Source organism: Chelon labrosus (genome assembly GCF_963514085.1).
Source record: "Chelon labrosus genome assembly, chromosome: 10".
Lineage (NCBI taxonomy): Eukaryota > Metazoa > Chordata > Actinopteri > Mugiliformes > Mugilidae > Chelon > Chelon labrosus.
In genome coordinates, this window is record NC_140360.1 from 22076675 (window position 1) to 22103108 (window position 26434).

Consider the following 26434-nt stretch of genomic DNA (forward strand, 5'->3'; position numbering starts at 1 on the left):
CACTGTAAAAATCATGTTCTTTGATTTTTCCGGTGCTTTCAACACCATCCAGCCTGTCATACTCAGGACCAAGCTGGCACACACAAGAGTGGACCACCACCTCACATCCTGGACATTGGACTATCTGACCAATAGACCACAGCATGTGAGGACACAGCACTGTGTGTCTGATGTGGGAGCACGGGTAGTCCTCTTCTCCCTCTACACTGCAGACATTAGACACCTCTCAACCAGCTGTCATCTGCAGAAATTCTCAGAAGACTCTGTAGTCATCGGCCTCACCCAGGATGGCGAAGATGGAAAACATAGAGGACTCATCCAAGACTTCGTAGTCTGGTGCCAGAAATACTGCCTCCAGCTGAATGTGGGCAAAACACACACACCAGTGAATAGCGAATAGACATGAGTCTTTATCAGTACCTGGGTGTTCACCTGAACAAAAACTTGACTGGACTGACCATGCTAGGGCACTTTATAAGAAAGGCCAGAGCAGACTCTACCTGCTAAGAACACTTAGGTCCTTCGGAGTGCAGGGAGCACTACTGAGGTCCTTCTATGACTCTGTGGTTGCATCAGCCATGTTCTACAGAGTGGTCAGCTGGAGTAGTAGCATCTCAAGACAAATAGAGACTGAACAGACTGGTGAAGAAAGCTGGCTCTGTTCTGGGCTGCCCTCTTGAGCCTGTGGAGGTCGGCCGGTGGGTGATCAGAGCATGAAAGCAAAGCTGTCATCCCTGATGGAACTCCAGTCCCACCCCCTCTATGGTGCTATAACATCACTGGGCAGCGTCTTCATCAGCCGACTACTTCGCGTTCGCTGTGTGGAGGTGTGTTATTACCAGGTTCTTCCTTCCTGCTGCTGTTTACTTTTCCTTGTCTTGTGCACTGTCCTTAATTATACACTAATGTAAGAGCAAATGTCCTCACTGTGGGATAAATTAACGGATTATCTTATTCCATCTTAAGTAAACACAAATATTAGCCAACTGGAATGTCCATAAGTGCATTAAGGATTTAAATCTGTTACAACTTCTATGTTTACTAATTGCTCAAGGGTCTCCCGTGTTCACAAATACAGTCTTAACTGTTATGTTTATGTGGCGAGGTAGGAGGAGAAGGAAACAAAAGAACTTTAATGAAAACTCACAGTCTCTGGAACAGGGTAATCCAAAATCCAAATGTGATACTTAAACTCTGGAAATCAGGAATCACAAGGTGTAGAACAGAAACACTAGGATACACAAGACTACAACAACAACAGGAATACAGGGGTAGATCCACAGATGACTTGACAAAGGACAAAGGGGAAGGCAAGACCTCCTAATATTATGTAGGTCTCCCTTGTCCCTCCAAAACAGTTCTGACACATCAGAACGTACACATTGGCTGAAGGGTTGACAGGACACAGGTGAAAGTAATGAGGGCGGAGCACAAGGAAACCAATCAACTAAACCAAAACCAAACGATCAAGGGAGGGCGCTGGGCAAAACACCAAGGAAGAGCTTACAAACTAAAAACAGGAAACACAAGGAAAACCAAACAGGGTAACCAGTCAGATAATTAAATACTTAGACTTCAAGCACAACACAGAGTCATGTCGCCTGTAGAAGTCCTCAGAAGACACTGCAATTGTGAGGTGTATCAGGGATAGACAGGAGCAGGAGTACAGGAATCTAGTGAACAACTTCATCTCATGGAGCAGAGTGAACCATCTTCTGAACAATATAGCTAAAACCAAGGAGATGGTAGTGGATTTCCAGAGGTCCAGGCCCCATCTTCAGCCTGTAACCGCGAATGGGGAGGGTGTAGAGGTGTTTCAGACCTGTAAGTACCTGGGTCTACAGCTGGACTGGTCGGCTAACATGGACTCAGTATAGAAAAAAGGCCAGAGCTGTCTCTATTTCCTCAGGAGGCTAAGGTTGTTTAATATCTGCCGGAAGCTGCTGGGCATGTTCTACTAACTAGACTATTGTTACCAGTGCCCTCTTCTACGTCAGTGGTAGAGGCAAGGACCTTGAACAAACTCCAATCCATCATGAACAATGTCCACCACCAACTACACAACGCCATAGTCAGGCAGAGAAGCTCGTTCAATGGCAGGCTGCTGTTGAGGAGGTTGTTTGTCTACAACGCCTCCCTGTGAGGATCATTGCTGCCACTGCTGTATATTTTTTTACACAGCATTATGTATTTATATTATTATATAGTTTAATCTTTCTACATTGTAAATATGCCACAAATGTAAAATAAATCTTTTTATATGCTGATGAGGTTTTCAACAACAGGAGAGAGTAAACCTTGTTTGCAGTTAGAAATGTTTTACAGATGCCTCATAATTATAGTCTATTGAAAAAATGCTTTTTGAGCTGCATTTAGCATATTTACAGCCTGGTCTAAAAGGTTTTGGCCTCTATAACCTATTTCTACATTTATACAACTGAGACAGGATGTGACACTTTCTAACTCATCCATTTAAGGTTATGCAAATGTGGGGCCTCTTTGAGTCGTCCAAAGGCAGCCACACTGAGCTTCAAAATCGCTCTTCAGGAGACCTATGGATGATATCACTGAGGGTTTGTCCATCTTTTTATGTACGGTCAGTGGCTGAACTAAATCAGGGATCATGACCACAGTGAATGAGGAGGAGTAATAGTAGGCTTCTGTAGTCCAAGCTTACGATTTTGTACTTTGAGGGATATTTCTCGAATGCTATTTCTTCAAGAAAGTGGAAACCAGGAGAGCTGCTACAAATCAATCAACTGATCGGCTGCTTTACATTTTATTCTTTGAGGATGATCATGTTGAAAGTATTAGTGTATTTGAATGTTCAGATAAGAGGAAGATTAAAAAACTGTGTATGCCCTTTGAACTTTGTCATTTTGCTTACTTTTGCCACTTCCATTTCTCTTCTCATGCACTGGTTTGCTAAGCTGAACAGACAATCAGAGTAATCTCTCTGACAGACTCGTTCCACATGCTGAATCGGCTGAATCCACCAACAGACGCTTACCAACAGCCAACCATTGGTTTGGCATGTTGCAGCCTGTAGAAACATTGGGTTGAAATTTGTACAGTACAGAGAAAGAGAAACTATGTGAGTGGATAATCAAACAAGAAGAAGAAAGAAGAAAACAAAAGGGTCCAAGCAACGTGTGGCACTCCTTGCTGTTAGAAGTAGAGCAATAACAGTTCCAGACCCAGCAGTTTGGTTGTAGAATAATTTTATTACATGCACCCGCAGAGCTGGTCATAGCATCAACAGTTATAAAGACACTACAGCCTCAAACAGTCAACGATCATTTTGTAAAGGCACAAACAGCAAGTTGAAAGATACTGCACTATACAACTGACCCAGTACATAAAAATACAACTTATTACAATTACAGCTGCACTTACTACTGCAATCACAGCACAAAAATATTACTATATGACATCTACGCTGTGTTTCTCATTTCAGAGGATAATACTGCACCACTGTCTCCAAATTCAGCCGTCAAACATCATAACATGAATACCTGTGTTCATGCAGGAGGACTTACACAACTCAGCCTGAGAGGAAAAAAATGAATACCTGAGTAAAGCAACACTGTACTGAACAAAAAGAAAATCAATACTCAAAACTGCTTAGATGGACCAAGAAAGGTCTAAGAAAGAGAAGAGGATTCCTAAAATCATTACCGCAGTGAACAGATTTACACTTTCTGCCAACTTTTAACCCTGTTTAGGCACTTGTGGTAAATGAGCGATGACAGTGATAACTAGCAGTGACATTTCCTTTCTTACTGCCACAGCAGGACTCTTGATCTCTGCCTATAGTTCACAGGATTGAGCTGTACCCTAGCTAGTAAAGTGTGTGTGTGTTTTTATTAGAATAAATTAACAGGAAACGTATCATCCAATCAAAGTCAGCAGTTTCATTTTGTTAGCTAAGCGACAGTTAAACCAGAGTATTTAATAACAACTAATCTCTGGGTTAGGGTTAGTTTCTGTGGTGCAACTCAGAAACTTTAAATTAGTGTAAATATCCTTCAGGTTATAACTGGACTAATTTTGGATTTGCAAATTGCTGGTGAAGTCGGCTCCCGGTTTGTGTTACGCTCTCTGACTCAAATGCATGATCAAAACTTCTACTCTGAAACAGAAATACTCAGATAAGTGTAAAACTATAAACAACGTATCTATCGTTAAATGATGAACAGTAAATTACATGCTAGTGGGATACATGTTCATAGAGTCCCACCTATATCACACATTTTTTAAAACCAACCATGTTCTGAGTTTTCTTTTGATTTTTGCATATTTTTCTGTTTCTGCCATATTAAAACTGCAAAAATGGCGAATAGTAATGACACTCTAATGGTAACAGGCATTAGAAAAGAGTGGCGGTACCGAAAGCAAGTACCCAGATGTTTTCTTGTAGGATTTTTACCACAATACAGTTAATTCGGAAAAACAACAATCAGTGGAACAGATTTCTTTTATCACTGTTTTGCAGCATTCTCCCAATAACATCAATATGATGACAAGATTAGCTTCTAACACATGTTGATGCGCAATGGTCCAGCATGCTACGGATTTAACACTGACATTCTTCTTCTTGGAAATCAAATCTGTGGCATAACGTTAACGGATCCCTTGCTAACAGGAATCTAGCTACTGTATATGGCACCAGCGAGGTATTAGCTTGCACATAATGCCTCTGTAGAGCCTGTGATATGTTTGGAGGAACAGCACACAAACAGAAGAAAACGCACATTGTTCACAACTGCAACGGCAAACTCAGACTCCAGAGGACATACTTCTGAACAGAGAATAGTACAGCCTCAGTTAGCATAGTATCATGTGGGATGGACTACTTGCAGCAGTCAGTATTGAACTTGCAGACCTCAGACACTGTTAGGGTTGTAACAGAGCATGTTCAGTTGCAAGTTTTCATCCCAGTGTCTGAGGATGATGAAGAGCTGATTGGCTGCAGCCTTGATGGAGGCCAAGTCTCGGCCTTCTGGGATGCACTGTGCACTGAGCCACATGCTGGCTTTGGCAGCCACCAGTTCCCACTCTATGAAATAACTGGCAGAGCTATGCTCCAACCAAGCAAGGGCCACTGCTGTAGCCCACACCATGCTTTCTGGATCCAGGATCCTCTTCAGCACACTGCCAGAGCATGCTGTTTCCATGCCCCCGGACCCAGAGCTCCGTGCATTATCCACCTCGGAGTGTGAGGGCTCTGCAGCGCTGGATGGACTGGCTAATGAAGAGGGGCCGGCATCCGTCCAGGCACTCCTGGACAAATGACAAGGACTGTGGATGCCTACAGTGTGCTCTGCAGATTGCTGATATGTTTCTGCCTCAAACGATGATCTGTATCCGTCATCAGCACTGTCAGTGCGGCGGCTGCTGGAGTGTGACAGGTGGCCCAGGCTGGTGCGGTGACTGGTGAAGGGCGACGTCCACTTTAGCTTGTCCATGGGCACATTAATGGCATCACACAGAGCGGCATCCAGAGAAAATGCACCACTAGCCAGCTGCAACAACACCTGCAGAGAAGGAAATTTAGAGTTTGACATAAAAAGGTCTTTTTTACTGCAGTCAACAGATTTACATTTTCTGCCAACTTTTAACCTTCATGAATGAAATGCTTTCATGCTGTGCACCTTACCCCTCAAGACTATCCAGAACCTACTACTGCTGTTCACTTGCACTTAACAAACTGTGACACATTCGTCTCTCCACACAAATCTGCAGTCAGTTCAAAAGAGTGCCAATCAAAAACATGTATAGATCTGCTACCCACCAGAGGAATATAGTCTTTGTTCTCGTTGTCACTCTCTCCGATTGAATCACCGGACTTGCTGTGAGATCGACACATGAATCCTTTGGCAGCTCGAGTCAGGAGGCGAGTCCTGCTGAGGGCCAACCTTACAGAGGAGAGAGGAATGCAGATGTAAATCACAGTTTTCCACATTTCTAGTACACCTCAAGACCTAAACATAAAAGTCTGAGGGGCAAAAAAGGGCAAAAATGATTTTTTGCCAAGCAAGCTGTTGTCCGTCTACCCATTTGTCGACTTTCTATGTCAGAACTACTGACATTAGAATGGTCTACTCTTTCATTATTTACTGAATTTTACATGCTATCAGCTCAATTGCAGAATGGATAGCCAACCTAAATGTCTTCTACTGCTTCATTTGTCTAGATTGAAATATCAAAACAATCAATAAATGGAGTGATAGGAAATTTTCAAAGGCCAATCATGTTTGCCCTGATGAGAATCATGGGGACAGTGAGTTTGTTTGACTTGAAATACTGTGTATTGAATAGAACTGCCATTAAATTTAGTTTGTATTTCCCCTCCGGGTGAACCAAAAGAGATTTGATGACTTGTTTCATTTAGCGGCATTACCTTGTCAGTTTAGTTCTTCAATAACCGCGAGACAAATGGCATTCCCATCATCCTCAGGTGTACTTTGTGTTAAGTGTGAATTAGTAAATGTTAGCATCCTAATACAATGGCGATCAAGATAAAAACTATTCTTTCTAATTATAAACAACAATGTAGATATTAGCTCAAAGGTCTGTTGTGCCTAAGGGGTTGCATTCTACATCAGAAGCGCTTGTGGGATCTTCGAACAGCTTTGGAAACCCTTTCCTCCCACACATTTTGTAATTTGCAGTCAGGATGCCTGCATCCAGCTTCACACTATGATGAAGTGGAGCTTCTTTCTTTCATTTTTACTCAGCTTTACATGGACAGTGCCAGACTAGGAGTGTCTGTGCCATTATTTCCATGTTTAAATGGGACAACTGCATCTCACCCTTTTTCACCTCATAGACTAGTTATTTTCTAGTGAAAGTACAGCCTCACAGAGCAGCTCGCGTGGCTGTAGACACTTAGTTTGGCTCCTAAAAGCAGAAGGAATTGTGAGTCACGACTATGTGGTTACAGCTGAAGAAGGACCCAGCACTGTCCTGATGCATTAGCCTCAAGACAGCACATTCTAAAACTCGAAATCAGGGATGAAGATGTTCAAAATATTCTGTGCCAGCAGAATTATAATGCTGAACTCCCTGTGTTTGCTCATGCAGTGGCACTACAGTCAGCCTCAAATCACTCACCTGGCAGAAAAAAGGCTCTCCACCGATTTCTGTGATTGGTCAGAGGTCACAGACGGACTCCTCTGGGAAACTGAGAGACAGAAAGACAGGGATAAAAGCAGAGTTAAACGCCAAGAGAGAGAGAGAAAGAAGCAGTGGCACTTCCTTATTTCTCAACATGAGTCTCTCATAATAAAGATTTAAAATACACCTACTGAGCTGTAACTGTGACAACAGAAGACATATATCCTAGCAGCTGTTTCTCCTTTCCAGGTAAAGCCTTTCTTGTTTGTGACTTCAGTATATGCTGGCTGTTTTGTATGGGCCCAGACAGAATGTGTCAATACAAGCCACAAAACAGTGTCCGCTTCTGTTGTCACTTACAAGAAGAGGGAAACTAAAATATCAATAATCTCATGTTTCACATTCGGAACAACACAGCCATGTTGGCCTGAAAAGACACCAGACTGCTAGACATTTTATGTCAAAGGTCTTTGAGGAGGAAAATTGAAGAGACGCAGGAAATTCACTGACCGATTGATGTCTTACTCTTACCCTCCGTAAAGCTGCATCTCTCCCAGCCAGAGGAGGAGGGGGTGCTGCAAGGAGAGGCGACGTCTTCTCCATCTGAGACAATCATCAAAAAGATTTTAAATGAACTGTCGACTGGCCTTTACTTTATATTTAACCGCGTACATTCTGCTGTTAAAAAAGACAGTATTGCTTGATAATGCTAGTGCGGCTCACAAGGATCTGTGCGCCTTCATTTTTAACTGCCAGTGTGAAGCAGATGCTTGAGCAGCAAGCTTGTCTTTGCCCCTGCTGTTGCTATGCCACCACCAAAGACCAATTTACAGTGTTGTGTTATTTTGCTGAAGTTAAAGCATTTTTTTAATGTAAAGCAGCACGGAGCTTTCTGACAGCTCAACATCTCACGGCTCCAGGAGCTGCTGCTGTGAGACCACAACCTTTCCATTTCAAATAAAGGCAGGTTTAGATTAACATAAATATATAAACATCAATTTCATATTGCCTTTTCCCCAAAGAATGATATTGTTTTTACCATACAGTAAAGTACTCGCTATGCTGAAAAAGAGCCCCTAACTACCTCTACAGCTCTGACTGCTTTCTACTGTATCTCTGGATGTTAGCTGATCTAGAAAATAAAGCTGCTGTTCCTTCTTGAAATGTGAATGAAGAATTTTAAAAAACGCAGCCTACTGTTGGGCAGCATAACATCTTCAGTTTCCTCCGACATGCCACCAGACTGAGAGCGACCCAGCCCGATGGAGTAACCTCTGTTCTTCCTGCTCCCTGAGCGAGACCTGGAGTGTGAGCCCCTCTTCAGACCTTCACCTGAAAGCAAAATCTGAATTTAGGCAGATTTTTAAGCCGGCAGGTGCCTTTGCTGCACATTTAGATGAAAACAAACTGGCCCATCCATTCTTTCATACAGTGGTGTGTACACTCGGAGCAGTGGGCTGTCACTTGGGTAGCAACTTGCTTCTCTAACCAACACCCACAGCTCCCCCAAAATGTGATAATTTAGCAGAGAAATCCCACAAGTTAAAGGAATAATTAGACATCAGAAAAAAATCAGCTTCAACCGTTTCACTCGGTTCTTTACACTGATCAGTTATAACATTATGACCACCTTTGTAATATTGTGTTGGTCCGCCTTTTACTGCCGAAACAGCCCTGACCCTTCGAGGCATGGACTCCCCCTGAAGGTGTGCTGTGGTATCTGGCGCTAAGCAGATCCATTAAGCCCTGTAAATTGTGAAGTGAGTACTGGAGACATAGATTAAACTTGTCTGTCCAGAAACATCCCACAGATGCTCGACTGGGTTGATATCTGGTTAATTTGGAGGCCAAGTCAACACCTCAAACTTATTGTTGAGCTCCTCAAACCATTCCTGAACCATTTTTGCTTTGTGATAGGGCGCATTATCCAGTTTTGATGTTCACATGCCCATTGTTGGTGTTTTCTGCAGTGGACATGGGTCAGCATGAATCAGCATTAACTTCTTCAGCAAGTGGAGCTACAGTAGCTCATCTCATCCTTCTCTCCCTACATGCATCAGTGAGCCTTGGCCACCCACGACCCTGTCACCGGTTCACCACAGTTCCTTCCTTGGATCAAGTTTGATAGATACTGATCACAGAAGAACATGGACACCCCACAAAAGTTGCAGTTTTGGAGATGCTTTGACCCAGTCATCTAGCCATCGCAATTTGGCCCTTGTCAAACTCCCTCCCTTGTCAAATATCCTGCCCACTAACAAGTGCCATGATGAAGAGATAATCAGTGTTATTCACTTCACCTGTCAGTCATAATGTTATGCCTGACTGGTGTATATAGGCCATATCCCATGTGCAATATTTGTACATACTTACAGATTTTCTGTCGCTTTTTACCTTTCGTATACATTTTTATCGTTTCTTGCTTATGTTCTGCACATATAGCAGAATTGACAATGAAGTTGACTTTAATTTGATTCATCAACTGTAATAATCAGCTGATAATTAAAATGGTTGCAGATCCGTTTCCTGTTAATAGGCTTGAGCAAGTGCTGGGAAGTATGTTCTTTAAATTTCAGACAAAGAATGGCTTTATCCTTCCCTGTCTCCAGTCTTTATGCTGCGCTAACCTAAGCTAACCAAAGCTTTCTAAAAGCCTGCTTGCACTGTACAAACATAAACAGAGGACCAAACAATGGGTTGAAAAATCATCACATTAAAGCAGCGCCACTTACCAGGATATGTGTATTCAATACATGTCTGCAAATATTCATTTGTGTCAAGGTCGATGGGAACAAACGCTGTGTATTTGCTCAGTATATTGCAGGCTTTACTGGTGTGAATGGCATATAACTGGTACTTCCTGCCAGAACCTGTGAATCACAAGAAGAACAAAATTATTATACAGAATAATAAAGGATTACAAAATATTACAGAACATTTACTTTTATTATAAAATACCCCATTACCTAAAAGCTACGTTAACAGATACAAGAGCCGTGTCAATCTACTACTCTCATATCTGTTAGCTTTTCTTAGCTTAAAGACTAGAAATAAGGTGAAAAAGCGTTGGCTTGGAACAAAATTACACCTAACAGAACCTCTCACTATAAACACGTGTCTGTTTTGTTTACTTATTTATTATTGACAGAAATAGGCTAGCTGTTTCTCCATGTTTCTAGTCTTTATGCTAAGCTAAGCTGCTAGCTGTAGCCTTGTATTTAATGGGCAGATATGACACTTGTATGGTTCTGCTTTGATATCTCTTGCTGAGACAACAAATACCTTAAAATGCCAAACAATTATTTTTTCTTTAAGTTTAATATCTCAAATTTCATTACCAGATGAGAAAAATATTCAATTTAACTGAGGGCTAAATGCTGTTCTGTCTTTATAACCCACCCAGAATCTGCTCCCCTAATCTTCTCTTTAAAGACCTGAATCCCCGTAGAGCTCACCATGCTCAATCTCGCACTCCTTATCCACCATGTGTTCAAAGTCGTGTATGATAGAGCGCCCGGCCAGATGGTGGAAGGTCTCGTTCCACAGCTCCTCGTGAACCTTTTCCTCGCGTTCCCGGCCGTTCAGAAATGGCTCGATGTCAAAGACCACTTCCCACTTCATCGGTTTCCCACACAGGAGTCCAGACACCACAGCCTTGCAGTCACATTTCTGCCGGTTGGCAGCACCCAGATCTGAAGTTGGAGTCTCTTGTGGGGTTTCTGCTTGACATAACTGGTGTCCATAACCATCTGAAATATGGAGCAAGATATGATTCCTGAATGTGCATTTATCAGTCACACTGTGAGCTTCATTCTAATTTACCTGCTGCTTCTCACTTGGGTCTGGATTTGTATTAAATTAATTAATTTCCTGTTTACAAAGTGCTCAGCCTGTTTGAATGGCTTTCTTATTCATTTCCTAGATAATTTTCTTTTTTGTCCCCAGATATAAAAACAAAAAAACATTTCCCGTTTTAAAAAAGAGTCCACTCTGTGCTCGGTCATCAAGTGTCAAAAAGCTGCCTTTCTACCTATTGAGACCATAACTGTTTTTGTACCAGGATAAACCAAAGTTTTTGTCACTTCTGTCTTGGTTTCATTTTTCAGCCCGAGAGACTGCTGTTTGCTTAAATCTAAAGCCAACTTCAAAGTATTTAATATCCTGAAGGCATAAATTCAGTTCATGTCATTAACACAGTGGGATTATGTTTGTGTTCTCACCTGAATCTCCAGTGCTGCCAACAGACGGGCTGTCTGTGGATGATCTGGATCCGTCTTCCCCAGGTGTGTTGTGAGCCACAGGCGGCACACTGCTGCTACTGGGCAGAGGGTTGTCCTGCGGCTGGGGATGGAAATGAGGCTCAGTGTCCTGCTGCAGAAGCGGCTCCTGCTGAGGGAGCGGTCTGTGACAGCTGGCAATATGCCCTCTGGAAGTTGTGGCACACAGGCTTGCCAGCTGTGGCTGAAAACAATAAAAATACCAAGGCTTTATTACAGGGTTTAATAAGGTATGGAACCTCATCTAGCTCAGATTTCATGCTTCCAAGTGATTACAGATATATAGACTATGCAAATCATACTGGGTATTATGCACGGCTACAACTAAGGGTTATTTGTCATTATCACTTACTCTAGAGATTATTTTCTTTTTCATAAAATTCTCTTTCAAGACAAGTAATACATTCCCATGGGGTGCCGTGTACAATGAAATAATTCAAAGGAGTATTTAAACTGTTTTGAGTCTGAAGAAGTGAAAAAGCCCTATGGCTGCGATATCTTACGTGGTTATACTTATTTAATTTGTGCAAAAAATAGAAAGTTCCTGTATTTGCTCATTTAATCAAGCAAGAATGTAATGAGTCCTTAGCTGGAGTTACAAGAGGAAATATAATTTCTTTGCAGACTGATTAATTCTGTTTAGTTACACTCACATGCTCCCTAAGTAATATTCAGACCTAATTGCATTCATAAATTTTGCCCTTCATTACTGAGGAGGGCACATTAGTCTGTTCTTGATTATACTGCAGTTCACACAGGGGTGAGGTGTCTGTTTAATCTTTCAACAGAGTCTGAATACAAGTATCATTTTCAATATAACAACTTGACAACTACAAAATTAGATTCTTTTCTCTGCGTACCAGGGAGTTAAGAGCTAAATTATCAACCGAATGAGAGACAGTTTGCAAAATAGACAATAGTGGCTGTTGAATGTGAATGAAGCTGTTCAGTGTGTGATTACACCTGGTAGTCATTCTTCCATTGTGCTTCATGTTCAGGGCTCATCTGGCCAATCAGCTCCTGGACTTTGGCCCTCCTCAGTGGATTCTTCACCACAGAGCTGGGGTCACTGGGAGTGTAGCTCTTCTTTGCCGGGTTGTACTCTGTTATCTGGTTGGTACTGTATGCACGCCTTCTTGGTGACATCTTATCTAAACCTGGTGATTGGTTAAAAAAAAATAAAAAAAATCATCAAAAGAGTTTTGTGCGCATTACATTGTGAAATGATAACTTGTAGCTCAACATGGACAGTTCACCGCAGCCTTTCTTCTGGATTCCATCCTGAATGCATAAAATACCATACACTAGCCTTGCGTTGCCAGACCAGAGCCATTTTGTTGTAAACAAATTCAACTCTTCACTGACATATCACTACGTCACTGTTACCCTTCAGTCCATCACCACATAAAGTCGACCCAGACCATATGTATGGCCTGGAAGTTCTTTGCCAGAGCATTAGTTCCCAGCAGAGCGACCTCAGACCAATTTTCTGCCACAAACAAATTGTGGGCTGGCTTCCAGGCTAGTCACACAGTTCATTTCAAACCTTTTTTCCTGATTATTTTGCAGTTTTAAATAGAAATGTATTACTGCAAACAACTGCAAACCTTTGAATTATTTGTGAACATTAAAAACTTACAATTTTATTGCTCCAATTTGACCCCATGAAAACTAGTTTGCCGTGTGCAAAGGCAACCAGCAGTCAAGAGAATGTACTCACAGCGGCAGCAGCAATGCTTAAATGCTAAGCTTAGCGCATTAGCATACTTGCATCACACTAATTGCTGTCACTAGGATGATGGGAATGGATGTAGTTCAGCAGGTATTTGGTCAGCACTGGACACATTTTGTCCTTGTGATGGTGCTAGATTAAAAAGCTAAAGTGCCATCAAAGTTATTATTGACCTTGACATGACATGAATGTCTGCACTCAGTTTTATGGCAATGCATCCAATAGCTGCCAAGACATTTCACTCAAAACCACAAATACAAGCCTCAGACTGGTGGTAGATGTAAAATGTCAAGGGATCACCGCATCCAAGAGGACCCACTCAACAGATATTTTAGTCTGGACCACAGAGGTGGGCTGACTAACACACCACACCCGCGGTGGAGCTAAAAATAATGGTTCCACCTATCAGAATTTCAGCAAGTGATCAGTGCAAAGTATTTCCAGAAACTAAAGCAAATGGCAGAAGTAAAAGCAAACAAATTAACATTTTACCGGCATGGAAAAATGCGCAAAATGGAAATCCTGTCATTCAGGAGGTACAGTATATAGTCATATATACTATTAGTTCTTACCCATGGGGTCTTGCTCTGTGGTGACAGGACTGCTGGCTGTCATGGAGTCCTGGTGGTAGTCATACAGAGCAGGAGACGGTACTTCCCTGTGAGACCCCTGACTGTCAATACCTGTCTTCACTGGCTCCTCTTCTTGAGAGTGGTAAAACACCGAGCTGGCGGACTCAATGGAGCGCATCATGCTGTATCGCCTCCTCTTATCCTGTTGAGATTTTGAGTAGGTGACACATCCAAGACAAATGCTTCAGTGAAGACCCATTCACAAGGTCTGATGAAAAGCTTATTTAGAGTAACCCTATTAGAACACCTTTTAGAGGTAGCAGAGAAGTGACTTAAGTACACTTATCACACTGATCTTAAAAAAAACACATGGATGAATTTGAGGAGTCCTTTTTCAAAATGTTCACAACAGAGACAATCCTCATGCCATTACTTTTCAGCAGGTGTCTTACAGATTTAGGGTTGGTGTGGTAGCGGGTGGTGTCGCAAACCACACTGTAGCCAATCAGACTGTCCCCTGGAAACAGAAAGGTGTTGCCCACTGGGGAGAGGAGCACTTCTTTGGTTTCAGGAAAGAGCCATTCGATGGAAATGTCGCTGAGTACTGGAGACATAGTTTTCTTCAGGGACTTTATCATCTGTGAAGTAAAAACAGCTAAAATAGACTTGCATATATAAAACACAACTTCTCTCTCACCAGTGCATAAAGCGGATGACACGGATGACATCTCTGAAATATGACTTCCTAATGGTATCAGTGGCAGACACTCAGCACTTTGAAACCTCTGCATAATGGCTTTCCATTGGTCTTCAGAATAGCTGGCTGTCATAAGGAGTAATACACAAAGCTGGAAATTAGTACCTTGGGCTGTAGCCTCTCTCCGTCAGCCAGAAACTCTGCTCTTCCTTTGGAAACTGTAGCCAGTCCCTGCACCAGCCTCCTGCAAGCGTTCTGTCCTATGCCGAACGTAAAACATCTGCACAAACACATTAAACACTGCAGCTCCATGGACAGATCACGATCTCAAGGTGTGCACACATTTTCCATACAGCTGAAGCGATAGTGTGGAGATATAGAAACTGGAGTTTTTAGATATAGCTTTGAGACATGCCTTTTGTCTGGTGCCTTCTTATTTCGCCATTTTTATTAGATTTTTCACAGATGAGCTGGCTAATGTCTATGCACCAGCCTTGCCCCACTGCATTATTGATGACATCAAGGAGTTTCAGATTAAAACGGAAATGTCACCGCCTAAAAACCAGACATGGACTTTCAGATTCATTGTTGTTTGATCTTGTCTCTGACTGGATGCGCACATTTGTAAGCATAGTGTGATAAAGACCCAGGAAGTGATGATGATTTGGCCGAGCTCTGAGCACCTAATGCAATCGTCTGGGGGCAGTCATCCATTAAAAGGGGGAGAAAAAAGTCAATTATTTCCAGAGTGACTGAGGACAGAGGATTCACAGTGTGAGATGCAAGCAGCAAAATGAAGTGATTTCCCAGTGTACTGCACATCTATTGTGCCGCCAACGCTGCAGTTGACAGCTGGTGTTCACATGCCACTGGGAGCTTTCTTATTTCCTTATTTCAGCTTTAATACGGCTTTGTTGTTGTTTTTGAAACAGCACTGATGGTGCTTTTCTGACAGATTCTTTGCCATGATATAAGCTGTTTGACATCTACACAACATAAGCTGCATGTTCCCAGATTTAATTTAGAGAGGATTACAGCTCTATAACCGGGGGCTGCATTTAAGCCCCCAACAAACCTGAGATGTGATTTTTTTGATATCAGTAATCTCCGCATTTGCTATTTAAATAAACAGAAGCTGAACTTTTTATCCTTTGCTTTGACACACCTACAGCATTTAGCACAAACTGGGTCATGCAATGTGTTTAGAGCTTTAACAACGAAGGTGGTTGTGATACAATATTGAAAATATCCATAACAGTGTTACTCATTATTGATCTAACATTCAGAACAGAGTGTGTTAACAGTAATACTTACCTGATGTAGCGTGCATGGCTGCGGACCAGCTCAATAACTTTGCCTGTGTTGCTGACGGCCCCGTCTGTGAGCAGAAAGAGCAGGCGGGGGTGTCCACTGAACACCGGCTGCCTCAGGATCCAGGTGAGCGGTGCCAGGATGTTGGTCCCCCCCATGTCAGCTCTGATCTTCCTGACGTACTCACAAGCAAGGGCCAGAGCCTCCTGGATGACAAAGATGAGGAGGAGTTACTGTAACACAGAATGCTATACTCACATAGCACAGAAAATAATCATCAACTGCATCAAATCAGGTAATATGCATGCAGTCATTTATCACCTAACATCACAGCATGTATTCATTCATTTCCTCAAGATAACAAAAAAATTAACTGCGGGGAATAAATAATGTGCAGTTTATGCAGAAGACAGTTTTTAAAAAGATGAGGAGGAAATTTAAAAACATTCATTGAATATACCATTTTACTGTTCATTCATATTTTCATTCATTCAAGATTACCTTCTGTAACAATAATTATACTGATGAATTAATTAATAACAAATTCACACTCTTCTGTATCGACCACAACAATATTTGTGGTAGGAGTGAAGGAGGCTGGTTGCTGGATGCCAATAAATTCAACACCTTTAACAATAATCATTTAAAATGCGATAAGCAGTGGTTGTGAAATGCTAGAAAGTAAGTACGTCTTTCCTTTCCACACACCTAAAAGGGCACTGGTTGTAAAATAATCAGACTTTGCGTTGCAGTGCTGATCACGAGGGAAAGGGTGTTGAAATTAGGAAACGTGCTTGTATTAATTCAGGTCTGTGGCGTTAATTACAGTCACAGAAACCAAAATGAGGCAGTGAGCAGTGGTTATGTAATTTATGCATGTGTTGCTTTTAAAGATAGAAGCTTGTTTTACAAAAGTCTCTTTGTCGTTTTTCGTTCCAAAACTGTGCAAACCTACGAAAATAAAAGACCAAATACTCTGCAGGTCTGAGCCGCAGATGTGTACCAACAGAGCCCAGAAACATAAAACCATCATTTGTTAGGTTTAGGCACAAAACATCTTAGTTTGGGTTAAAAATAACCATTTGGTTAAGGTCACGGAATAATGAAGTTCAAGGTTAAAAGAAGTGTGCAAATCCTGATTGTTAGTGTCTTGATTTCTTTTGTCGTTTTATTGTATAGACCGTATATAAAGATGGATGATATGACAACTCCCGTGAAATCAATCCAAAATACTTTTCATCATGATCTCCACCTGGTTGCAGTATATAGGTCATAAATCTAGAAGCAGTTGATATGTGGCTAGCTAGCTAGCCACATAGCTAGCTGTTTTAAACAGCAGCACACAGCAAATATCAATGCAGGTCCAAGACAGTCAAGATGGGTGCTCAGCAACGTGAAGTTGAGAGATGAGAAATGAGACCCACAGGGGGCAGGAAGTTGACACCACATCTCCACCGAAGTTTATTTCTTGGCCCGCAGCCACAGAAAAAATTGTGCGTCTGTGTCTGAGTTATAGTGTCTAATAAGCTAATAAAGAACGTGTTTAAAATGTTTTGCTGCTTTACCTCCTCGTAGGTTTGGCTGGTTGTGAAGAGTGATTTGAATGTAGATCCAAAGCCAATGATGTTGAAAAGACAGCCAGGCACCAGGCTCTTGAGAATGACTACCATGGCATCCTGAGAAAAAGACAGAGAGCAGATTTAGTTAATTATCAGAGAACTGAATTACACTCTGATATGATTATTTTCTTTGAAGGTAAAAATCTTCTGCCTATTAGTTGCTTAATGGCCTGTTGAACTATTTGATTATTTCCAGTGAAATACACACATCTGTAAGTGTGCTGCTGAATAGCAGTATGGTGCTCTACACAGCTGTCATTGCTATTGAGCACATTTTCTCAAAGAGAGCAGTGAATGGAGAATCATTCGGTGTCATTTCAGCTCTCATTGCCTCTTCTACAACAGAGGAGCAGTTTCTACAAGAACATCCACTCAGGAAAACAAAGAATATATCAGCTACACAATAGTAAAATCATCTGTTCAGGTGATTTTCACTGTTTTATCTACAATTTTACAGATATATTCAAAGGTATTCTGCATGTTTTTGTGAAATATTAATGGCAAACAGTCATGCCATTACTATCAGAATCACCCTGGCCTTGAGTCCAGATTTTATAGTATCAGACACATCCAATAAAAGCCTGAGTGTGACTCATAAATGAACACCAACCAGTGTCACACCATAGAGCAGGGTCAGTGCACAAGCAGACAAAAAACGCACATCACAACACATGAATAAAACATTAGTGTTGAATGTATCAGCCCTGTAGGAATTGATGGAAGCTCACCTGAAACCTGAAATCTTTCTAAAACCTGGCAACTGGGAGACATTTGGTGAATAGTAAATGATTTGCGTGATCAATAACCTTGTGCACATGCCTTTCTTGTAGTTGACTAACCACATGTACAATCTCCATTGACCGCAGACACAGTATGGATGTGAGCCTAGAAAGCAATTATACAGCATCTGTTGATATATTGTGTGTTGTGAAACATCAGCTATCCATTTATTCTTTCTGAAAACGTGAACATTTTGGTATCAACTGGTAATGATGTTTGATACGTTTAAAACATGTAATATATATGTAAATCTCCATTCGCCTTAACATAATGTTTGCAGCTCAGCTATACAAGGACAACATATGCCACGCTGAGATTAAAATACCTTCACACGGTTGATGTTAACGCCGCTCATGCTGCCGCTACGGTCGATGAGGAAGATGAATTCACCGTGAACCTTCCTCAGATCTGAGCAGATAGACTTGAGGTCAGGGCAGAAGTTCATCATGACCACAGGGTTGTGGAGGATGTCTTTATGGAGTCTCCTGTGAATTATATCTACCTATAAAGACGGAGAAATCAAAAGCATGGATTAAATGGGGGCTTGGCGCCCAAAGATGTTTGGCTGAATTTACACAAGCTTTAATGCAACTCTTGAAGAAGCAAAAAGAAAGGATATACGAAAGAGACAAGTGATCAGATTGATAGACAGAGCAAAGCAATTATTGCAGATGTGCGGGAAAAGTCCAGGCAGAATGTACCTAACCTTTGGAGTGTTTCCATAGAAACCCATTTTTATGGCTAAGTGCTCTCTTTCTCTATCTCTCTCCTCCTCGTGTTTAGGTCTACTGGTCACTTAACAACCTCATCATAGCAGAGATGTGAATGAACACATGCACAACCAGGGGTGTAGTACTGATAGTGGAAATCACTAGCCGAGGCAAAGTCCTCTGCCCTTCATTATCCAATAGCACTTGACTGTCTTATGCCCGATACAGAAAACAGCCACGAGGGACATTTCTTCTACAACCTCTGTAAGCAAACCTCATTAGAAAAGTGCCTCAGACCTCTTCTGAGTGATGTCTTTTTGCAGTACTGTGACATAAAGACTGTATACACAGATGGAGATTTATGAATAAACAAAGATATTGACGTAGACAGGTTAACAAATAATAATAATAAAGCCGAACGTGTGTGCACATTCAGTTAGAAAAATTCAGCTCTGCAACTAGAGATTATGGTAAAAATCTTCATTAGCTCTGAAGTTAACAAGCCAAACAGAATAGCTTTAGCTAAAGCTAAACGTACTTACTCTTTCAGACTTCCCAAATAAGAGGCAGTCGTCATTTTAACAATTTATATGTTGGCAGTACAACATTTTCACATAACAGTGTAGGTAGTAGCTAAGAAATTGCGAAGGAGGACAAAAAAACAGAGGCAGTTCAAGCCAAAGCTAGCTAGCTTAAGTGGTTAGTAGTAACTGCCGTCTGTTGTGGTTAAGGTAGCTTTAAAGAATGAATGAATTAATTAATTATTGTTTTTATTTTGAAATAATGTTGCTATATGTGCTATATTGTATTATAAAATACAGACAAAACTGATAACCTGATAACTAATGAGATAACTAATGAGTTAATTAAAAAAATACTTGTTAAGATTTAGCATTGGTTGTCAGCTTATCAGCTTGTGTGTGTTTGCTTGTTTGGTATTATATAGGCATTGTATACATTATGTATTGCAATTGTAAACAGGTAAAAACTTTCCCTTTCACATTTCACTTCATCATTTATAGACTTAAAAAATTTGCATGTCTTCATATTTTGTGAAATTATGGACTTGAAGAGGATGAGGTGCTTGTAAACAGAATAATCTCGACTGAACAACAGAGAAACATAGACCAAAGAACTGCCTTCGCAGAAATCAAATTTTTGTGTCAGTCAAAAGCCAATTGTGTATTATTGTGTTAGACTGCCATGTGTTTGTTGCAGGCCATCGTTCATGATACTGTGCGGTGTACCTCTTCCCTCAAAATGATATTGAATATTACTGTTCTCATTAGCTCAGAAAGATGCTGTTGATGTCGGCGACACACTCACTTTCCTCTCATTGCTAGAGTCCTTCTTGGTGGCCTTGATGAAATCACTCCGGCCATGAAGATACTCATCGTACTCCTCCTGCGTCATGTCCCCATTTTCAATGAGCACATGTGGCAGATGGGGCTCTAAAGTGGCACAGGACAAAGATATCATTATGAATATTATAGGCAGATTATAAAATAGATGTCTGAAACTCACAGGATGACAGCGCAGAGTGATCTAAAAGCACAGAATTATCCTCATTGCTTTTAGAATTAAACTGTGATTGCCTATAAAGATGCTGTCTCACAGCTGGGCCTCAAAAAATAAAACGAGCTCTGAGGATTGAATGAATCTTGGGGAATTGGACTGTTATTTCTTTTCTGTGCTGTGTTTCTGCAGGTATTGAAAAGGCTTTGAAAGTATTGATTTCGGTGTTCTCCAAATACGTCTTAGATTTCATCCGCTGGCTATCCAGGCTATCACTATACTGAAAATGGCCACATCATCTGGATTTCAACAATGTGTCATACTTCATCCAGTATGATATGTAAATATAAATTTATGTTGCATGTAGAATTAAAATGTCTTTAAGTCTTCAGTTTAACTTGTCGGAGACCCTGCAGTGTGTAACCATTAATCCACTAAGCTGATGCTGAAAAGAGACTGTTTCCTCCATCTGTCTGCACAAGCTGAGCATCCATAGTGAGACTGAAACCGTAGCACTGGTCTGAGTTGAATTAAATTGCCCACCACTGGCCTCGGGTCTGTTTGTGAACAAAGCCTTCATAAGAGGCCTATTGGATCGGTGAGACCGGGGCTCATTCCTGCCTCTGGGAGACAACTGGCACACACATGCTGAAGGTCAAGACAGTGATAAGGGAGACACAAGAGCACCAGAAGAAAAACCACTGATAATGCACACCCACACAATGGAGTCTGACTCTGCTGGCATGTCATACATTAATAACAGAGGACCATTTTTCTTGATGAGGCACTCGCACATGCAAAGAGCTGCTGTGAAAATGTTTCCACGGATCTGATTAAAGGCACACACACACAAAAAAAAAACGGAAATAAACAATTTCGAAATATTTGAGCGGAGTGAAAGACTAATTGCAGGGCTGTGCTGTGAGTGAGTTTTGAAATTGAATTGTAAACCTACCGCTCGGGTAGATAAGGATTTCAACAGGGAAGTCGTAAGTGTACTTGTCAGCTAGGGTGATTACAACGCTGGTGGCGGAGCGGGCCAGAGGGTCCGCATCAGCTCGGATGGCATGAGAAGGGCTCTCCACGCCTACAGAGAGCACAAACCACAGCAGGTCAAGTGTCTGCACCTCTAGCGATCAGTGTAATCAGTATAAGCTTCCTATATGAGCAAAAACTTTTAAAGACAACATTCGTACAGTACTGATTATGGTGTTTGCGAAAACTAGAGAGTTAATAACCAAAAATTGTAAACACCCACTCTTCAAGTTTAAAGTGGATCCGTCCTATAATGCAACTCCATTGTATCCCTGTCTGATAGATGTCAAATTAATGGTGAGACACAAGTTATTACTTTTGGCCTAGGTATAGTCATTCCCAATCCCCCATGAAACTAACTTCTCAGTTGTACTCTTTGTACAGATTTATCAAACAAAATATAAAATACTCATGGGTACTCATAGTGAGTCTTAGAAGTGATTGGACTTTTGGACAGAACTGGGCTGGTTGTGTAGCTGTTCCCGGTCTTTAACTTAGCTAACTGGCCGCCAATTATTACTGCATAACAGATGATTTTCTGGCCCAACTCAACCTGCAAGAAAGTAAATTAGCATACTTTCCAAAATGTCATTTAATGTATTATCTGGAGATATACAAAAAATATTTGCTTAACTGCAAATGTACACACGTTTTCTGCACTGTACAACAAGATGCATCACATTTGTTCCTGGAAATGTGAGCACTTCAAAGAAATGCAATGCTTCCGAATTTGCCATATGAGTAAAACTGAGTTCACTGACCTGCAAGGAGGTACGGAGCCCGTATCTCCAGCTGGAAGTTGAATTCATAGTCCATGGAGTTTATGGCATCCTCCTCGAGCAGTGAAGCCAACCACAGCTGAGGGCAGTTGGGAGTTTGATCATGGGGACTCAAGGCACAGGTGTGTCTGTCCCGCCTAAAAGTGGCAAAGACTAACTACATTAAAGTACTATGTTAAGTACAGGCCGTTTCCACCCATACAAACAGATATACGGGACCTGGAAATCCAGTTATAGTAACTATAACCAATTTAGGAATACCCCAAAAGAAAACACAACATGCATCATGGTTTACTAGGCAAATAAGACTGTGACTTCTCTTTTTCTTTGTTTTCTTACGTTCTGGAGAAGTTTGGGGACAGTCCCTGCTCCTCGTTGATGGTCCTCTGCACCCGAGGTGTACACACTGGCGGGGATGAGACCTTGATGCCTCCGCTAGGCAGAGTGGAGAGCTCAGAAGAGGTACTGACCAGAATGTGGACTGTCTCCATTGGAGGGATCACCCCAAGGTTAACCACCAACACTGTCCTCTCAAAATCTTCATCCATCACTATGTGTCCCGTAACACCTGATTAGATAACAATGGCCATAGTGATTATGCCCCTTTGTGTCAGAACGAGTACAAAATCTCCAGCAGTTATCTTGGATACCTTGATTATTCATTTTAATCTTGTCAAAAACAATCACTCTGACCGCAAACCAACACTTTTACTAATCGATGTTGAAATCTCAGTTATACCTCTGACTCTCCAACCTCAAACAAAACAGTGACCAAATTAAGCTGTCCTTAAGTAGGTGTCTATCAGTGCATCCCTAATGCTTGACATAATAGTATGTCGCATCGTTAGCGAGGCCTCAGGCTTGCCTTTCCATTGTTGTCTTTTAAGATTAAGAATGCTCTTAAGGTTAATTCTGCAGATGCCATTTCAGTTTCTTTTTGTGAAGCACCACACTATAATGCCATTATTGCATGGTCTCTTGGCATTCTGCTGTTACTTAAGAAAACACTTGTACAGCATCCAGCTAACCCGTGCCAGTGTTTTGGTTCACAGATCCTGTCCATTTAATAAAAGCGTGTTGATTTCCTCATGCTTAACTATTAAAAAAAAAAAAGGCTTAAAGAGATGCGGCAGCAGTTTAGTATTGCATAAAGGTCATTAGTGAAACAGGTACAAAAAAATAATAATTTTTAATTTTTAATTTTCTGACTTTTCAATCTAATACTAGCTAAACTCCAAAAACTGGCTCCAACCTATAAGGCAACTCCATTGTATCGCTGTCTGATATTTCTGAAACCTCTCAATTTGTTGACTGCAGAAACCCAGAGCAGCAGTAAATTAATTAGACATTTTATGGTTCACACAGTTCCACTAGATCTTGTGACCAGTAATCTGATGATCATGTGTAAAAAACACGAGGATGCATTTCAAATCTGTATTAACCTAATTCATTTTCTGGCCACTTCCATGCATCAACCACAGACAGTTTATAAAGACAGAATAACACTATATGGCAACACCTAAAGGATATATTCATTAATTTTTCATAACTGCGTGTCCTCCAGAGGGTTGCCGGGCATAATTGTGCTCAACTTGGAGAAATTGGAGAAATTAGCTGTACAGACCAAAATCGTTTTTTGAAACAGTGTGTATTTCCGTAAAGTTGGACATTTTAACATGGCGGTCTGTGGAGATTGACTCACTTTTGGAGTCAGCATCAAGTGGCCATTTGGGGAACTGCAGTTCTTGACACTTAGACGTTGCCTTAAAGGGGACATCGGAAGTGTCACTTTTGGAGCTTTTTCTACGCTTAGTAGATTTAGATGATACAAATCCATGCGTTCAGTTTGTTATGGGTGGCCTGAGAGTTCAAAATAATGCGTCACTCAGCGAGCCTTCAGCCCTGGAGTCTTCACTTGGTGACAACATTAAACTGTTAACATCTTCAAAATTAAAACATTAAAGAATAATTGATTAATGTGTCAGCAAACTGTTACCCACTGGATCAACAATGCAACAATCTTAGCATAAATCTGAAATGGTGTTCGTTCTCCTTTTTGGCTCTTTTGGCCTCCACAAACTAATAATGGAAATATCTGGCTTGATGCCTGCACCAGCTAGTCTTTCACTGTCTGTCTAATGTTTGGCACTCGGCAGGTAGTGCACAGTGGGTTTTTCAGAGGGGAAACTGGCAGAGGAAACAGGGTTGCTGAAAGAGAGTGAGCCAAACAATAAAGTTGCAGCTGCGAAACCAAACAAAATGGTCTTCAAACCCTTAAACCCTCCACAGGGGTGGTGAAAGCTGTGGAATTGAGTAGTACTTCTCTGTTGTTTAGTCATCAACACCTTTAACATTACACGTAAATAAACTCATTCGACCCTTTACTAATTAAAAAATATTGATTAAAGCTGCTTCAATCTTACCGTTGCCACTCTGGAGAGCTCCATTAGATGTGTTGCAGCAATCCAGATAACAGTCGTCAATTTTTGACTTGTCTTTTATTTGCAGTGTTATAATTTGACTGGATATCATAGCCTCGAACCCTACAACTATGGAATTTTCCTCCAGTGGATATATGAAGATCCCTAAAAGGCAGTAAGACAGAGAAAGCAGAAATAAGAGCATGAATCAGTAGTAGTAAACAAGTCCTTACCCAATATTCAGTCGATAATAATGAGTTTTACAAGTGTTTCTGAGTGTACGATGGGTTTAGATTGGTTCAAAGTGGCTGGCAACAAAAATATATTAGTCTCACTCACCTTCGATCGCATGATCCTCAATATTTTCATAAGTCATAGATGCTGTCAGAGCCAGAGTATAACCCCTAACACAGGAAGTGATGTCAGACACACTGAGTGGCAGTGCGCTCCGGTTCTCCTTGTTTATGAGTCCAGGCATGGTGCTGGTTTTAGGATTCTGGTTTGAAAAGGAGACACACATCAATATTTCATGCCAGAAAAAAAGCTGTCATCACCAGGGTATAGTAAGCTATTAAATAAATAAAAAGCACTATATTAAATAAATATATTTAACGGTTGAAAATGTATTATTGGCAGAGTGTCTGAGAGAAAAAACCTAATTAGCGTTGTTTTGTAGAACAAAATATTCTGGTATGTGTGTGCACTACTGAGCATATATAAATGGTGTGTTCAGTGCTTATCGTCCTTTATCCAGCTATATTGCTTGTGCACAAGAAATATTTGGAAATATAAATTACCATGCAAATAAGTGTAGACTCTGTAATTAGTAACTTAAAAAAAAAAAAAATCATTATTGTTTTAATAATTGTGCTAATGTGCTAATGCTATGTAATAAAATAGCAATATTCAAAAGTTTGATTTATTTCATAATAACATTTTCCTAATTACTTTTACTTTATGACAATTCACATTTATATCTTAATTTCACTTTCCATGACACAACCTGCCTCTTTTAAGCTAAAAAGCTCAATAACTGCTAACAAATTTAGCTAGTTAGCTTCTGTTAGCTACAACAACAACAATATCAGCATTTTATGCATTTAACTGAAAATAAAACAACACAGAGACACACCTCCTTTGATTTATGCAGCATTCGAAGCTTGCTAGTGCGATATAGCCAACTAGCTAGTAAGGACTGCTAACTGGCCGAGTTAGCTACCCAACCTGCTCATTTAAGCACCCACACAAAGAAAGACTTTCCATTGTTTATCTTTAGCTACTATTAAAAGACCACAGATGTTAATCTGAATTAATTCGCTAGCTGCTGCTGTTACCACTTTCTCTTCCCTTTAATCTTAATAACCTAACTAACAAAGGCTAACTGGCTAAAGTAGCAGCTGCCAAGACTGGACCCCTATGAAACTACAACATTTTGTAAAACAAGCTTACATACAAGCCTAATTTGCTTGTATTATCTTACAATTTTTTCTTTAATTTTCTTTAATACATATTCATATTTGAGTGTGTGCACGACACAAATTATATATTCAATAGTGAGCTCTTTGCAGGAAAAATCCTCTTTTTCTCGGTTTCATCACTTTCGTTACCCAGCAGTAACATCAAACACCCAGCAAGGTCTCATTACAGACTCAAAAACTAGAGCTGAACCTGCAAGCTACAGATGTCTGTTCAGTGCAACACGTTCTGTGAATACGTCAGCCTCAATAATCGTTTTCAATACTGTGTCAAACCAAGAAGCCTAAGGTAAAGTGGCACAGGTGCTTTGAGAATCAGAGATAAAGGTCGCGGCAATAAAACAAAGTTTAAAGCGGCATCATCATTACAGCACATCACCTGTAGAAAGAAAA

At 40.9% G+C, this 26434-nt stretch overlaps 1 protein-coding gene across 1 annotated transcript; it reads right to left on the reverse strand.

Moving 5' to 3' along the window:
• Positions 1-1083: 1083 nt before the first annotated feature.
• vwa5b1 (von Willebrand factor A domain containing 5B1) lies at positions 1084-25357 on the reverse strand. The gene is made up of 21 exons (XM_084552959.1): positions 24906-25357; positions 24570-24731; positions 22486-22714; positions 22129-22283; positions 21288-21419; positions 20144-20268; positions 18433-18609; positions 17274-17384; positions 15712-15914; positions 14563-14677; positions 14153-14338; positions 13701-13902; positions 12360-12553; positions 11340-11580; positions 10575-10868; positions 9852-9989; positions 8317-8451; positions 7630-7722; positions 7117-7186; positions 5795-5918; positions 1084-5537 (listed from the first exon to the last, which is right to left on the reverse strand). Exons 1-21 carry the CDS (start codon positions 25084-25086, stop codon positions 4887-4889), a joined length of 3918 nt encoding a protein of 1305 aa, XP_084409085.1. The 5' UTR covers positions 25087-25357; the 3' UTR covers positions 1084-4886.
• Positions 25358-26434: the final 1077 nt, after the last annotated feature.